Below are 15,154 nucleotides of genomic sequence, written 5' to 3'. Positions count from 1 at the left end.
CTGCCAGGCCAGCTCCCGGCTGCCTGCCTGCAGAGGCACCAAAGCAAATGCCCTGGGAGCAACTCTGTGGCGTGACCATGGCACTGAGAAAGGTGCTGGTGTGGGCTGGGACCGGGGGAACCACCACACAGCCAGGGCCAGAGGGGTTGGGAGGCCAGGCTGCAGAGGCAGGGGTGGCCGGGCAGAGCTGGGGTAATCTGCTGACCAGCCCATCTTTTGCTGCAGTGTTACTGCTGGTCTTGCTCCACCTCTGGGTTTGGTGCTTCACTTGTGTGCCCTGGCAGCACAGGGCAGCATTCCTGTTCACGGTGAGATGTATTTTAACATGGGGCTGTTGATAGCTGAGCTGGGGCAAGGCCATACTAAGATCTTACAAAAGGCTGGAGCTGTGCTGGTAGAGGACCTGCAGAGCAGAAGGCTGCTGGATTTCAAAGCAGCAGAGAGGGAGCATGGGCAGTACATGAGGCCTCCCAGGCACTCATCACACCAGTGGTTCATTCCCCAGCAAAGCCTGCAGGTCCAGCCCAGCCCAGCCACAGCTCCCTACCCTGAGGCTGTGTTGGGCTGGAGCTGCTGGCCAGGGAAGCTGCCTCCTGCTCTCTCCTAGAGCCAGCAAGAAGGGCTGCTTGGAAACAATGGGTAATAGAGGAAGGGTTTTCCCAAATAAGCCCAGAAAAATGCATAAATTAGTGGCCTGTGTGTGTGTGGACTACCACAAGGCAGTGAAGCTTTGCTATCTGGCAGGGCTGAATTCATTGCTGATGCTTGCTGGTGACCAGGCTAGTAGGACTCCTTGGAGGTGTGTGGAGGTGACACTTTTGGAGAAGAAATCTTATTGGAAAAAGTGCTGATGCTGATATCACCTTGCTGCCATGGTGCAATTAAGAGCTATTAATTTTCCTGCAGTTGGTTGTGTAATTGCGCTGCAGGGCCTTTTGAATGCTGCATTTAAATTAGTCTGCGAGTGGAAATAATGAAGGTAAAAACCCTGTTACATGATTTTATGATCAAATTAGTTCCTTTGACCCAGAAAGCAGGTGTGGTAGCAACAAGTGCTGCATTAGGAACAAGACCGTAGGCTCAAGGTGTTATTCAGAGCCAGCTTTAGAAAGGTACCTGCATGCAAAGTGACTGGATTTCAAAATCAAGAGGCTCTGGCACTCTGGAGCAGAGGCTGGGCAGCGGGGCTGGGCGTGAGGGGAAGGGCTGCAAACAGAGTGGGGAGCAGGGCAGCTCTGCTGAGAGTTAGGATATCAATATTAGGTGGTCCCACAAGGTGAAAGCCATAGGATGCTGGGGGGATGCAGAGGGCATGCTGCATATCCCATCCTGCTCTTACTCATCTTGAATGTCTGCTCATAACTCATACTGGGGAGGGCTTGAGCTAAACCAAGGCAGCATTCTTCTGTTTTTACTCAACTTGTAGCTGGGAAGAGGGTAATTCTTTCCCTTAACTTTAGGGACTTGGGGACTCTGCTTTTATCCACTTAGGCTACTGTTTCAAAGTTGATGTTAGCTTCAGGACCTCAGCTAACTTCTGCCCTGCCTGTGCAGCCCACAGCTGGCCTTGGATGCACTGGCTGACCTCTGAGAGTTCAACTTGTCCTTCAGCCTGAACATTGAGGAGGAGCTGGTAAGACTTTTTTTCTTTCAGTCCTGATCTGAAGGGGTTTGCGTGCTGCAAAGGGCTGCTATGGGCAGGGCTCTGGTGTCCCAACCCTGCCATGACTCTTACCTGGCTGGCCAGGGAGAATCCTTCCCTCTGGCACAGAGCACAGCCTGGCATGGTGGATGCAGAAGGCTCTTCACCCTTTCAGGATGGCTAAGAAGTGGGTGGGTCTGAGGGTTGGTCTGAGGGTTCCTGTCTGCTCCGGGCAGTGGAGCAGCACTGAGCAGGGCTGTGGCAGCCTCATCATGGTTGCCTGTTCCAACAGTGAACAAGGCTCTGGGATGTACGTGACCATCAGCTTACGTATCAGCATCCTTGATGACGACTTTCTGCTGTGCAGTCCCAGCACTCCAGGCTCTGTTGCACGTGGCGTCCCACTAGGCCTATGGTCCAGGTCTGAATGTTTTTCAAGCTTTCCCCTGGCTCTACTCCAGCGAACTCGCAGACTTTCTGTGTTGGGTTTTTGTGTGTCAACACACTTTCTTAGCCTCCCTTTCCTTGCAGTGTCTTGCCTGAGCCTCCCTCTGTTCCTCAAGAGCCCTCTCCTCTGTGGCTGCAGCCATCTGCAGCCTCTCCGGGTCTCTGTGCTTCATCAGCTCCCATCTGGAGCTCATCTCAGTGCTCTCTTGCTGAGGTGCAGCCTCATCTGCACTCCAGGAGAGAAGGGACTGTGCTTCCCCTGGGATCCTGCTCCAAAACACAGTGGGGGGTGTGTTGTTTGCCTCTGGCCAGCATGAGGGCCCTCCAGTTGCAGAGATTGAAGGCTTCATAGCATCTCTAAACCCACTCTGACCTTTTCTCCTCTCCCCCAGATTGTGTCACCATTTACACACTGAGCCCCCACGTTCAGCTTGGGGGGCTCCCTAGGCCAAAGTCCCCTGGGCTGAAAGCTGACACTGGGCAAGCTGTGGAAGCCAAAGCCCTTGATTTGCTTTAACTGATGGAACAGCCTTTCTCCAGCCTCCCTTACGTTAAACCTCCCAACGAGATTCAGGCATACCATGCGGTCAGGATGCAGCAGGGAAGATTACTGGTAGGACTCAGAGAGACTTCAACTCCTGTTGAGAGTGATTAGCAACTCAACATATACCCATGACTCCCGAGAGCCTTTGGGAAGCTGATTAGGGCACTGAAGAGATTTATTTATGGCAAGAGATGAAAATTAGTACTTGCAGCTGCTGAGGAGATGCACAGGTACGCGCCCAGCCTGACTGGGAGCAGGGGAGATGAGTGGCAATGGTATCCAAGTGCATAGGCAGGGGATGGAAATATTTTTCAGACTATTTCTGATGGGGGATCACCTCTAGCTCTAGGAGTTGTATTAGGTTGACACTGTTGTGCTTGACAGAGCTGAAAAATCCTCTCTGAGCATAGAAATAAGCATCATGGAACTGAGCCAAGCGGTGGAGGCAGCAGCAGCCAGGGACTTGCCGGCCCAGGAGTTGCTGCGAGGCCACCGACACGGCTGGGCAAGGCCCTGGGGGAGAGATGGGTTCCCTGTTGCTCTCATCCACAGCTCCATCACACTGGGCCCCGGCAGAGGAGGACCAGACGCCGGTGTTCCTGTGGTGTTGGCAGTGTGTGCAGACGTGCGAGGCGGGCACCTCTGACTGCTGCAAGGGGATCATGGCGGGACATGGCTGCTGTGCGTACCCCTGAGGAACGGGCTGTGCTCTGGGTCGTGGACAGCTCGCTTGGCCCTTTGGCAGTCTGCATGGCAGCAAACCACTCGGAGGAGGGCTGCACTGTGGCTACCCTTCCTTGTCACACAGTGCTCCTACTACTAGAGCAGAAAGTACTCTCCCAGAGGACAAGCACCATGCTGTGGGCTGCCTGTGGCAAAGGGTGGCTGTGGGCTGTGATGAGACCGCAGCCACCCATCCCTGGGTTGGCTCTGGCCTGCGCTCCTTTGACCACAGGAGAGAAGAGCCCTGAAGCCTTTCTCAGCAGCCATCGCCTTCAAGCTGGGATCTTGCTGCCATCACCGTAACACACAATGGTTAACAATTAATTTTCCAGCTGTGTTGGGAAGAACAGCCCAGCTCTTGTCGATGAAGAGTTTGATTTGCGGTCACACCCCACGCAGCGGGGGCCGGGAGGCTCGGCTCGGCTCGGCAAGGTTCGGCACGGCACGGCCGGGAGCCTCCGGTGACCCGGATCGCCCGGCAGGGGGCGCCTGCCCATAGCGTCGCCGCCTGTCACGGCTCGTCCCTCCCCCGAGCCCCGCCCCTCTTTGTTGCGGCCGCCAATAGCGGCGCGCCGAGGGCGGGCGGGCGGCCGGTAGCGTGGTAACGCGGCGGCATGGAGCGCGGCGCGGGGCGCGCCCCCAGCGCGGCTGGGACGGGGTCGGGGACTGGGACTGGGGACGGGGCCGGACCGGGGCGCCCGGGACGAGCGAGCCGCCGTGCTGCGGGGCGTGCGGGTGCCCGCCGCTAGGGAGGGGGTCGTCCCCGCGCCCAGCCTCCTCCGCACGCACATAATACACACACACGCACACATATATATATTATATAGAGGGCCCGGGCGGCGGCGGTCCCGGCGGCGCGGGCATGGCCGCGGGGCCATGACGGGCGCGGCGGCGGCGGGCGGCGGCCCCGGGAGTGGGCGGCGGGTGGCGGGCGGCAAGGCGGGGGGGGGCCGGTCGCGGAGCGCCCAGCCGCGGGCGGCGGGCGGCGGGAGCGGCGGCGGCTCGGAGGAGGAGGAGCAGCGGGACGGCGGGTCGCTCTTCCTGGTGAACAAGAGCGGCTTCCCCATGGACGGGCAGACCTGGGAGCGGATGTGGGGGCATGTGGAGCGGGTGCACCCCGACGGCGGCGCCGTGGTGGCGGCCATCCGGAGCGCCGCCCGCCTGGCCCGGGTAAGGCGCGGCCCCCCACCCCCGGCCCCCACTTCAGAAAAAGAGAGAGAGGGTGCCCCAAAGCCCGAGCCCGGGTGCGCCGCGGCTGCCGGGGGTGGGGGGGACACAGCGGGGGCGGCACGCCTCGCCATGGGGTGCCCTCGGCCCTGGCGAGGGGGAAGCTGGAGCGTCCGGTGTTTAAAAAAAAAAATACACAAAACGGGGTACGGGCGCGTGTACCGCGGGATGCTTAGGAGCTCGAGTTGGTGTCTTGGGAAACAAGTAGAAAGAAAATGATTGCTTTATCTCGGGGGGGTGGGGGGGGGGGGGAAGAGCAGAAAACAAGAATTAAATCTTCAGGGACTGAATGAAGTGCTTTGTGCAAGTTAAAGTGCGTTTTGCTCAGCTCGTTGGAACACAGGCGTTTCCTAAAACACAGCCTTACTCCTGAAATGTAATAAGGGATTTAAAACTCGGGCATTTCGTTTGCAGTACATGGACAGATTCCAAACCCTTTTGTCTTGTACGTTCCTCAGTACAAGCTCCAGACAGCTCTGCATGACCCAAGTCTTTTTCCTCCAGCCAGCAAATAAAATGTTGTCTGCTGATGTTCCAAGGCTTCTCACCACTGTACTGCATTACTGATCACAGTGTCTTTAACGCTGTCGGCTTTGGCAGACTGAGCTTGATTTGCTCCTCCCACTCAGCGGCATTAATCTGAGCTGACCACTGAAGTCAGCGTTGATTTGTACCCCCCCGCATGCTGGGGTGAGGTGGTTGGGCTGGTGGTGTCACGGTCCAGGTTGTCAGTGATGTACGTATGCTTGTTCTTTACGTGGGGTAGAATGGAAAAAAATCTGCACGGAGAAGTTTAAAGCATATTGAGTAGGTCTGTCTTGCAAAGGCAAAATAAGATGCAGGCTGAAAAGGCCTTTCTCTTCTACAATGTTCAGTTCAGCACAAGTGCAAAAGGGGCAATCTCTTTCTCTCTGTTCCCCTGCTTCCCTTGTGCTGGCACCAGCCTTTGTTTGCATGGGGGAGCAGATACAGCTAAAGAATAATCTGGTTATGCTAGGTTTGTTTGTGGCTCCTTGGTGTGGTTCACACTTGCACGAGTGCTGGAGGTAGAAATGAAGGGGCAGGGAGAGGGCAGAACTTCTCGTTTCAGCAGCGTAACAGTTTACACTAGTCTAATGGCCTGCAGGTCTGTTTGGTGTTAAGAGATGCCAAAGCACAGGCTGGATTTGATTTCCTTCCCTTACTTCCCAGCTCCAAAGCATGTAACTTTTACTGGTGATACCTGTAGTGACTGACAAAGTGTCTGTTGAGAGACATGCCAGTGGCTCCAGTGTGCCGGTACACTGCCTGCAGAGGTGGCCCAGAGAGCATTGCCCGTGGCTTCTGCCTCGGTGCAGAAGCACAAGGCTGACTCAATGTGGCATGTGCTGAAGCTGGGTAGGAGGGAAAATGTTTTGAAATCTGCTTGGCCAAATCATTTGATGGTAGTTATTAGAGGCTAATCAGTGGAGGGTCCTGTAAGAGTTGTATTGTGTTCCTCCAGCACTGTCTGGCAGCAATCTCCCTGTTGCAGTGATTAGCTTCAAGGGCAGAAGGGCCTGGTATCCCCTGTGACTGACTAGCTCTTGCTGGCTAAGCCTGGGAGCTCTGGGTCAGAAGGTAGTTTGAGGACTACCTGATCCTTATTAATGCCGACACAGCTCAGGTGAGCAAATGGAGGTTAATAGCAGGTTTGTCTGATACAAAGTGGCAGTGGGTTGCTAAAGTTGTGATGGTAATTTCTGGGTCAGAGTAGGAGTGTGAAGGGAGGGTTGTTCCTTAAATGGTGGTACAGCTTTTTTAATTGGGTTGTGCTGCTGGGTATGTGGCAAACTGCAAAAGACCAGGTAGTGCTGATTGGCAGTGATGAGAGAAACTTGTGCTTGTCATAAGATGGTTTCTAATCTGCTTGCATTGGTAGTTGGTGGAGGCTGAGCAAGTGGGGGTGTGCAACTGCTCCATTTTTGCATCTGATCTGTTCTTAATCCCTCGTTATGGGAGAGAGTTTTCATCCCCTCCCCAAGAAGCTCCACCTGATTGCTCTAATCATCTTGGTATTAGTCTCAGTGATCATACACGTAGGGCTGTAAGTAGCTTCTTGCTGTATTGGTGAGGTTGTCCTTGCTGGAACAAAAGTAAACTGCAGATGTACAGGGCTGCATCTCTCCTGAGAGGAAGAGTCTTTTCGAAAAGCTGGCTTGTCTACAAGGGGAGCAATTTTGGAACCTGAGGGGTCCCTTGGTTGCAACCCCCACCTCTGACTTTTGGCTTGAGCTATGGAAAGGATGTGGGCTCCCTGTTTGGAAGGGCTGTGCAGTCCTTTACGTGGTCTGTGGTCTTGGTGATACTTGTAGATTTTAATGAATTAAACCTCTCACCAGATTTGAGGGCTCTAGCCTGATAGCTTCATCCATGCTGAGTAATGGCATACTTGCAGGGTGAGCTAGAAGAAAATGACTTTCTGGTCATTAAATGAGACACAGTGGAGTCAGACAAGCCAAGTTTCACACAGGATGTGTGCGGTGAACTGAGACTACGTTTCCAGCCACAGGATAATGGTCTCCAGCTCTGCCACAAAGTCTTGCACTGCTGTGGCTCTGCTGGAGCTGCCGCTGCTTGAAGATACTGGTACAGGGTCAAGGCATTTCATGTCCCTGGACTCTGAATTTCACTTGCTTTATAAATTTGTGGTCTGTAGTGCTGTGTCTGCATTTTCTCTTACAGGCTCTGGACTCCTGCTACAAACTCTCACCAGCTCCTGGCTGCTGAGTTGGGATGTGCGCTGGTAGCTGGAGGGCTGCAGCCTCAACCGCAACAACATCGTGCTTTCCTTTGCTTTCGGTGTTGTGCAGCCCTGGCTTCTGCTCTGTACTGGCTAGGTGCCCAGGATCGATGCTCCTGCAACCAACCAGGGCATGAATTTTTTGGGGGAAAACATGGGTTTTGTTTGGAGGGAGTGGGAGTGGTGGGTCGCTGTCATCTGCTTGGCCTGGCTGGTGACATGGTGCTGTGTACTGCCTACCTGGCACTGGAAAGAGGAGAGCAGTGTGCTGTCCTGTGTGGGGGAAGATGGATGGCCACTTTTCCCTCGTTGCCTGAGATCTGGAGGGGCTTGGTCCTCCTGGCTGGGCAGGCCTGCTGAGGTAACTTTTAACAGACAGGTGGTGGGATATGCGTCAGCCACTGGGAAAGCCCTGGTTCTCTTTACCCAGGCATACCCCGGTGACTGACACTGTCATCTTCTGCCTTGGAGACAGGGAAGCACTTCGTCTGGAGGTCCAAACCTGACCCCCATGGTGAGGGTGGCAGCTGTTGGTTACAGCAAGGGCAGTGTCCCTGTGGGGTGCTGGGCAAGGGCAGGGGCCTCCATTTTGTGGAGGGCAGGGAAAGGGGTGCCGCTCCCCCAGCCGCTCTGCAGCAGCCAGGCCTCTCGCTCTCTGGGGCTCACGCAACATGGCATGGCAAGGCAGTGGAAGTGCAATGCATGCACCTATAGCTTCTTTGTCTTGGAAGAAAAGGAGTGTTTTTATCGGAGCGGAAATGACTACCCATGGAAGGATTTGACAGGCCTGCCTTAATTCCCTCTTCCAGCTGCTTGCTGCTCCTGAAACTCGAGCCCTGTGTGGTGTGTTGAGTCCAGGCCTGCCTAAGTGCCAGGAGGGACAGGTGAATGAATAATTTGTTGAGACCAAAGGGGCTGGAGGCGGAAGGAATTTGTGAAACCAAAAAATTGCCTCTAATGAAGAGCTTAGGTGTGGAAATTGTGATTAATAAATGCTAATGAATCTTGCTCTTAACTCCTACTTGAGAGGAGGGAAAACCCGTGTGCTCATGCACACGTGTTGGTTGTCTCCTGTGTGGTGCTGGGGATGGCGGCAGCGAGCTGGAGGCCTGGCCATCTGTCTGCCGCTTAGAATACATTTCTGTGTGCCAGTAATGTAGGAGTCTGTTTTTTTTTTTTTCCCCCATCTCTGAGGTGTATTTACTATTTGACTGTAGTAATTAGCTACACATAGTAAATGCTGGTTTTTGGTTGTCTTGGGATTATCGGTGCTCGCTCTCTGAAAGCAAACACAGTCCCTCTATCTCAGTGGAGGTGGGAACCAGAGAGGGAAGTCTGTGTCATGGAGATGGCCCCATACCACCTGAACTTGGTTTTCTTAGCTGTAATCGGTGACTTGAAGTATATTTAGAACTGTGATATCTCACTTTATGATCTTCAGATTATTGTAATGACATCATGTGCCTGCAGACGCCACGAGCTTTCCTTTGTGCCTTGCGTCTTGGCTGCCCAAGTTCCTGGTTCTTGAACTGGGGTTTGCATTAATATTTAAATAATCTGCACTACATTTATGAGAATTGTATTAACATCTTTTTAGCCATGCTTCCCGCTTTAACATCTGCTGACCACATATTTTTCAGTCTCATCCCTAAAATAAGGGGACTTGGGACAAGGCCATGCCCCTTGCCTGCATGGTTACAGGCTCAGGAGCCATGTAGCTATGTGGATTAAGTATGGATTGAGGGCCCGTCTCCTTAAAGTGCTTAGGCACAAGCAGATGTTTTACAGGATTTTGGAAAAATCCCATTACATTGCTGGTCTATATCTTTAAGTGTCTTAATATCATTAAATATCTGGGTCCCAGGTGGTCTTATACGTACCATGCACTTCCTGCCCAGCAAGCATGCTGCTGACATGTGGCAGATAGGAAATTATGCAGCCTGGGATCCTTGTCTCCTTTTATCTTGTGTTAGAGGAAACTAAAAATTAGACTTGAAATGGCTTCTCAGGGTAGTGAGGACAGCAGACCTGATGCTGGGACTCTGCTCATCCAAACTGCCCTGTGCTAGAGGGGAAAAATGGGCAGCATTGGCCTTCTGTGCCTGTCTACATAGTGTGGTGTTTGAGGGATGCTGGCGGCCGTGACGAGCAGCCTGCTGTGGCAGGGGCTTGCCCTGGGTTTTCCACGCCAGCAGGGATGGGGCTGGCTCTGGTGCATGGGCAGCCCCCGTTGTCAGCAGGATGACTTTGCCTGATGCTTGAGTTCACGTGGGGTTTAAGCCATCTGTGCTGCTGTGTTGCGTTGCACTAAGCGCATACCGCTGCCCAAATCGCTTATCCGCTCTGCAGGGAGCAGTAACTGTCTAACCTCTTTATCTTTTTATTTTGTGTCCAGCCCTCAGTGCCACCGGTGCCAAACTACAAGCTCTCCATGTCGATCCCAGAATGGCTTCAGGCAATACAGACCTACATGAAGATGCTGCAGTATCCTTCTCCAGCGTGTGGTCTCCGGAGAGAAGGCTGGCTTGTGCCTGGCATGAATTAATAGCGGCTTTACCAAAGCACTAGCTGGTCATGAAGGCTTGGGATCATTTTGGGGTGAAAGGATGCCTCTAAGGATTTGTGATAGTACCTGCAGCACTGAGCTTGTCACAGCAATCCTCTGGGAGATGTAATTAACTTTAAGTGATAACGAAGAATTTAACTGAAGTGACATTTGTGGGAGTAAAAATGATTATTCTGAAGTTGTTTTATGAGGATATTATGATCAGATCGTGATGCCTGGAGAAATAATATGGCATCTCATCGTAAAGTGACTAAGGGAATGCTGGTGTTGTGGCAAACCCTTTCTCCCTCTGCCCTGGCAGCCCCTGCGGACTGCCTGCGTGCTCAGCTTGCAAGGAGTGCTTGTCATTGGGATGGGGGGCACAAGCAGCTGTCCTCACTCCAAGGTGGGCAGGCTTGCCTGTGACACAGGAACTGACCAAAGGAATGCCCCCCCCTTCCAGATGTCCTGCCTTGCTTGGGGGGGTTCATCAGAGATGTACACATCTATCCAGCCTCCCTATTGCTGCCCCATGCCTAATGCCTGACTGTTTCCATCGCTGACGGATAATGTCAGAGGAGATAGTTGCTGGCCCAGATGCTGCTCTTCTCTCTGTTTTTCTTTTTTCTAAACTCTCCCTTTTTGTGTGTGTATGTGGGGGGAGGCAGTGGGGATGAGGAATGAATGTAAAGTCCTGGTAAGGATTAAGAACGGATATGGGTGGCAGCTGGAAGAGCATCCAAAAATAGCAGGCGAGGTTAGCCTGCTGGGGAGTTGTGGTTGGGATCAAGGCGGCCGCAGGGGTTGGAGCTGCAGCAGCTGCCGTGCGGAGGGAGGCTGGGGCCAGCCTGCTCTACAGGGGGATGGCGCATTTCTCTGTGCCAGCTGCTTGGGCAGAGCAAGAAGCTTGCTGCTCAGTGGGGTTGTGCCAGAGAAGAGACTGTCACACAGAGCTCCAAAAATTGTATTATTCCCCTGCCACCCCCAGTGGTTTTGAAATCCTGCACTCTGTTACGTAGTAGGAGCAGGCCTTAGGCACGGGGTTTGCATCTGTGTTCAGAAAAGCTTCAAAGTGGGCTGGGGAATAGGGTCTGGGCTTCCTTTGAGGGCTAAAAGAGGCTGTATGCTTTGTTCAGAGCACTCTGAAAGGGCCTCGTGAATTAGGTTTTGAAGGCAGGAGGGAAGCAAAGCCTCATTTCTGGAGAACTCTGAACTCTAATTGAAGTCAGTTCAGAGCATCCTGGTGAGAGCTGGAGTTTTTATTTAGACCAAGGTTATACTGCCAGCAGCTGTGCTATTTATGCCTCACAAGGTATCCTTTGCCTCCATGGGGTCACTTGTTTCTGCCCTGGTATCACCACCACAAGTTTGCTGACATGAATGTTCTCGTGGCAGTGTTAGGAACTAGGCTGGGGAACAGATTGAACTGGAAAAATAACCTAGCAAAAGTAAGCGGATAGTGTGATGATTTTAGTTTTGATTTGTTGGGGTTTTGTTTTTTTTTTTTTTACTGGGCAGATTGATTTCCTGATCTGATTTACTGCATAACTGCCTCAACAGCTATGCTTGAGGAGTAGGGAAGAGGCTGCTTTTGGTGATGCTGCTGCTGCATGGTAGCTTGCACCCCTAGGCAGGTGGTGCTAAGATTCAGTTGGTGGGTGACTGTCTGCATCCTTTGTCATGAACTTTTCTCCCATGCTCATAGTGTTAACCTCTGTTCTTGAGTTGCACTTAGCTCGTTATTTCAATTTCAATTGCATTGTATTTTTTAAGTGTAAATCTATGCATCTGCCATGTTTTTGGTTACAATCTATATATGAGCTATGTGGCTGACTGAGTTAAAAACTTACAAAGGAAGGAAGTTCTTTCAAACCATGAATGCTGTTGATAGGTTTAGGGAAACTATAAAAGCTTTCTCTTGCCCAAATGAGAGAGTTTTTTCAAACTTGTAACCTAATAGCAAGCGGGATCTAGAGGAAAAGGGAAATAATAACCTTCAGATGCCAAATTTAAGTGTTGTTTTAGACAAACAACCTTTTTGGCTGACTCTCTACCTAATGCTGGTTAATATATCATATAAAAAGACAAGTGGAAAAACTGCTTTATTCCACATGCCAGGGTTTCATCTCTGTTGAGAGTCAATGGCTTTTACTGCTTGTTTTATGTTTCAACAGGGAATCAGAACTGAAATTCACCTTCTGAGCATTGTTATTGTTTGCCTGTTGAAGTTACTTTCCTTTAACAGACAAAATTCAGATACAATCACACAGGAACACAGTTCTTTGAGATTAGAAAAACCAGACCTCTGAGTGGGTAAGTATCTCTGGAACTGGTCTAGTGCCCTTGTCCCACATCATGCCAGCTGGTATCTTGGGCATTTAAGCACTGTAGCAACATGGCACGGGAGGGCTGTCTCTTCTGTGCCACGGCTACTCTGGCAGGGCCAAAACTGTGTATGTTGCTGCTTGTGCGAGGAGAGTCCCAGCTTGCTGCCAGGTGGCAAATGGACCTGTCGAGAGCCAACGGGTGGAAGAGCTGGTCTCGCTCAGCAGCCGCGTGGGAGCTGCGTACCTGCAGGCCAAAGCTGAATGCACAAGGCTGGGAAAACTCTCAGTTCTTGCTTGCTGGCATTGGGTTGGGAGGGCTGGGCTGTTTTTATGGAAACTATGCAAGTCCTGATATTCTGGTTGTGCTGTAATGCTCTTTGCTGGTGGAAGGAAGAGATCAGCTATGCAAAATGGTGCAGGAATTTTGAGGTCTTAGGTTCAACCCTTTCCCCTGGAGGATCACAATGGACCATTTAAGTCGTGGCCATGCTTATCCTGTTGCTGCTCATCCTGCTGTTCCTTCCATGCTGTGGACTCACGTGCTGGTTGGTGATGAGTTGTGGAACACTAGTACGAATATGTGTGCGAGAAGCCTGGCAATATGGAGCCGGGATCCCTTGCATGTAAGAACTGCATCATACTTTGGACAGCTCTTTAATAGGACCCAGTAAATTAGCAGGTTAGGGCGGGAAGTGATGTTGACAACATGCTTTTATTTTAGGGTGGAATTTAGATAAGCAGAATATAATTACTCTTGTAGACTGGCCTGTCTCTAGCTCTCCCCAGCTGTCTGTCATTAATCTAATGGTTTGTCACTGTAAATTCCAGTTTCCCATTCCAGCTCTGAGCTTCAGGTTTTTGTCTTGCTGACAGCAATCTTTCCCACTTCCTTTATGTAATGTTCACTGCACTGGTGGAACTAATTTAGAAGAAATCTTGTGCCTTGAATGATAAATGGGTTTACAGAAGCTTAAACCAATTTTCAGGCTGGTCACTCATTTTTAAATTTGTCCCATTACTTTTTTTCAAGGAAGTAGTGAATGAAAGTGAATTGTGCTCAGCACTCACTACTTGAAAGGTTGGCGTCCTCCTGGGCTGGATGAAAGCCTGGCTGGCTTATGAGGATGGTACTGTTTCCTGGAAGCTCACAGCTGGAGATGTACCTGTGGCTTTGGATCCTCTCCTGAGTGGTGTGATTTCCTTTATTTACCTGCCTTAGTGTTTGCTTGGGGACTCGTGTCTGGCATCTCTCCTTATCCTGTTGCTGTTAGGACTTCTGTGAGTGACTTGGTATGTGGTGGCAGGAATTCTGCAGAGCTAAGGAGAGTGCCCCTGGAAACGGTCCAACCCCTCAGGGCAGCTGCTGCCAGCTTGCCAGGCGCAGTTGCCTGTCCCTGGGGTATGCTGGATTTGCACAGTGTTAAGTTCTAAGACTTGTGCTGCTTCTCTCCTTGCCCTGATGGACAGGAGTGCTAGGAGCAGTGGAGCTGTTCTGAGCGTGTTTAGCTGCCCAGGTCCTGTCGTACTGCAGTGGGGCTTGAGCACTTGCCCTGTGCTGGGGTGCATGGCTGTTCACACCAGCTGAGGATATCTTCTTTTGCAGTTGTCCTTGGTGATTTGTTCTCTTGCTGCTAGGACAATTTTCATCAGAGCTGAAAAATCACCCACACCTGCAAGTTTTTTCCTGGGAGGTGTGTTCCACTTTGTAAGAAATCTGCTTCCAGCATGGCGACAAGTGTCTTGTGCTGAGGCAACAAGCGTTGCTCTTAGCAAGTGTCTGGGGTGTGAAGGGTCTCGCTTGCTGCAAGACAAAGTTTGTATTTGCAGGTTAATCGGGCAAGATGCTGAGTGCCTCCAATTGACACTGACTCTTGAAAGTTGAGACTGTTCCCAGAGCTGTGATTTATTGATATTAAACATACTGCTTATTTCATAATATGAGGGCTCAAAGCTAATGAAAATATTACGAGATCTTTGGCAGCCTCTCTTCAAGAGAGCAGTGGCCAGACACAAAGAAGCTGAGCACTAGATGGAAATTGAATATTCATAAATTCATGTGAAAGTGTCCTAAAGCAGCTGGGGCATATTAATGAGTTTTTCCTATTATGGAGAGAGGACTAGATATTATAGAGATTTACTGTCAGCATTGGTGTGATGCATGAGAAAATAAAAATGTGTGGCAGTGTTTAGGAAGAAGAGCATAAATTATCTACAGAAACTCATAACATTAAGGGACACAGTCTTGCTATAATTCAGCATTTACAATCTCTCTTAAGAAAAAGTCACTGTTAGCTATCAACTTACTTCTAGACTGCCAGACACCCTGTGGGTTTGTCTAGACTACAGATAACACTTTTGAAAATGTTAAATTTCTGTTGGCATAGCTGTGTGAGTTGGGGTGGTAGAGATGTGATCCTGCAAACTGTGTGTGGTGTTCCTGTTGTACTGGCAAACTGTGTCTGAATGTGTCTGTGTCTAACCCTGCCTGAATTTTCTGTATTCACACAAAATCCAGCCTTACAGGTATAGGTATGTCCACCATAGGAGTGCTTTGTAAATAGAGTATACAGGTATCCCGTCCCGGGACAGTGTCCTTCACATAAGTGATGTAACCTTTTGTATTAGGTAGGTAAAGGGCACCCCGTGGAGTTCAGCTCTCTTGATCCATGGTACGTGTGTATGCCTGTGATACAAGTGTTTCAGACACCAATAGAGCTGGTTTTTCTTTTCCTATACAGGATTATGCTCGCAAAACCTTTCTTACATTTTTTGTTGGTAAACTGGTCTGATTAAAAATGGTACCTTTAACTGAAATAGCCATTATTTAGAACTTCCAAGCTTAGATCATGTAAGAGCTTTAGAAAAAAAATGTATTTCTGGATATCTAGTAATATCTGTAACTGTGAATTCAATGCCAACAAGCTTCTATTACTATCTT

At 50.8% G+C, this 15,154-nt stretch overlaps 1 protein-coding gene across 2 annotated transcripts in view; it reads left to right on the top strand.

The window, feature by feature from the left end:
* Nucleotides 1-4,279: 4,279 nt before the first annotated feature.
* The window catches only part of VASH2 (vasohibin 2), a 36,660-nt gene continuing 25,785 nt past the window's right edge, over nt 4,280-15,154 (top strand). The window contains exons 1-3 of one of the 2 annotated variants that reach the window (XM_032989379.2): nt 4,280-4,526; nt 9,740-9,828; nt 12,146-12,202. In XM_032989379.2, coding sequence (XP_032845270.2) covers nt 4,422-4,526; nt 9,740-9,828; nt 12,146-12,202 — 251 coding nt within the window. In that variant the 5' untranslated portion in view covers nt 4,280-4,421. The remainder of the gene's footprint in view (nt 4,527-9,739; nt 9,829-12,145; nt 12,203-15,154) is intronic. The other variant, XM_042789736.1, reaches the window with a different exon arrangement.

Source organism: Tyto alba, unplaced genomic scaffold, assembly GCF_018691265.1.
Source record: "Tyto alba isolate M040663 unplaced genomic scaffold, T.alba_DEE_v4.0 Super-Scaffold_16, whole genome shotgun sequence".
NCBI lineage: Eukaryota > Metazoa > Chordata > Aves > Strigiformes > Tytonidae > Tyto > Tyto alba.
The sequence above is the reverse complement of the archived record's forward strand: the minus strand, read 5'-3'. Positions and strand labels throughout refer to the sequence as shown.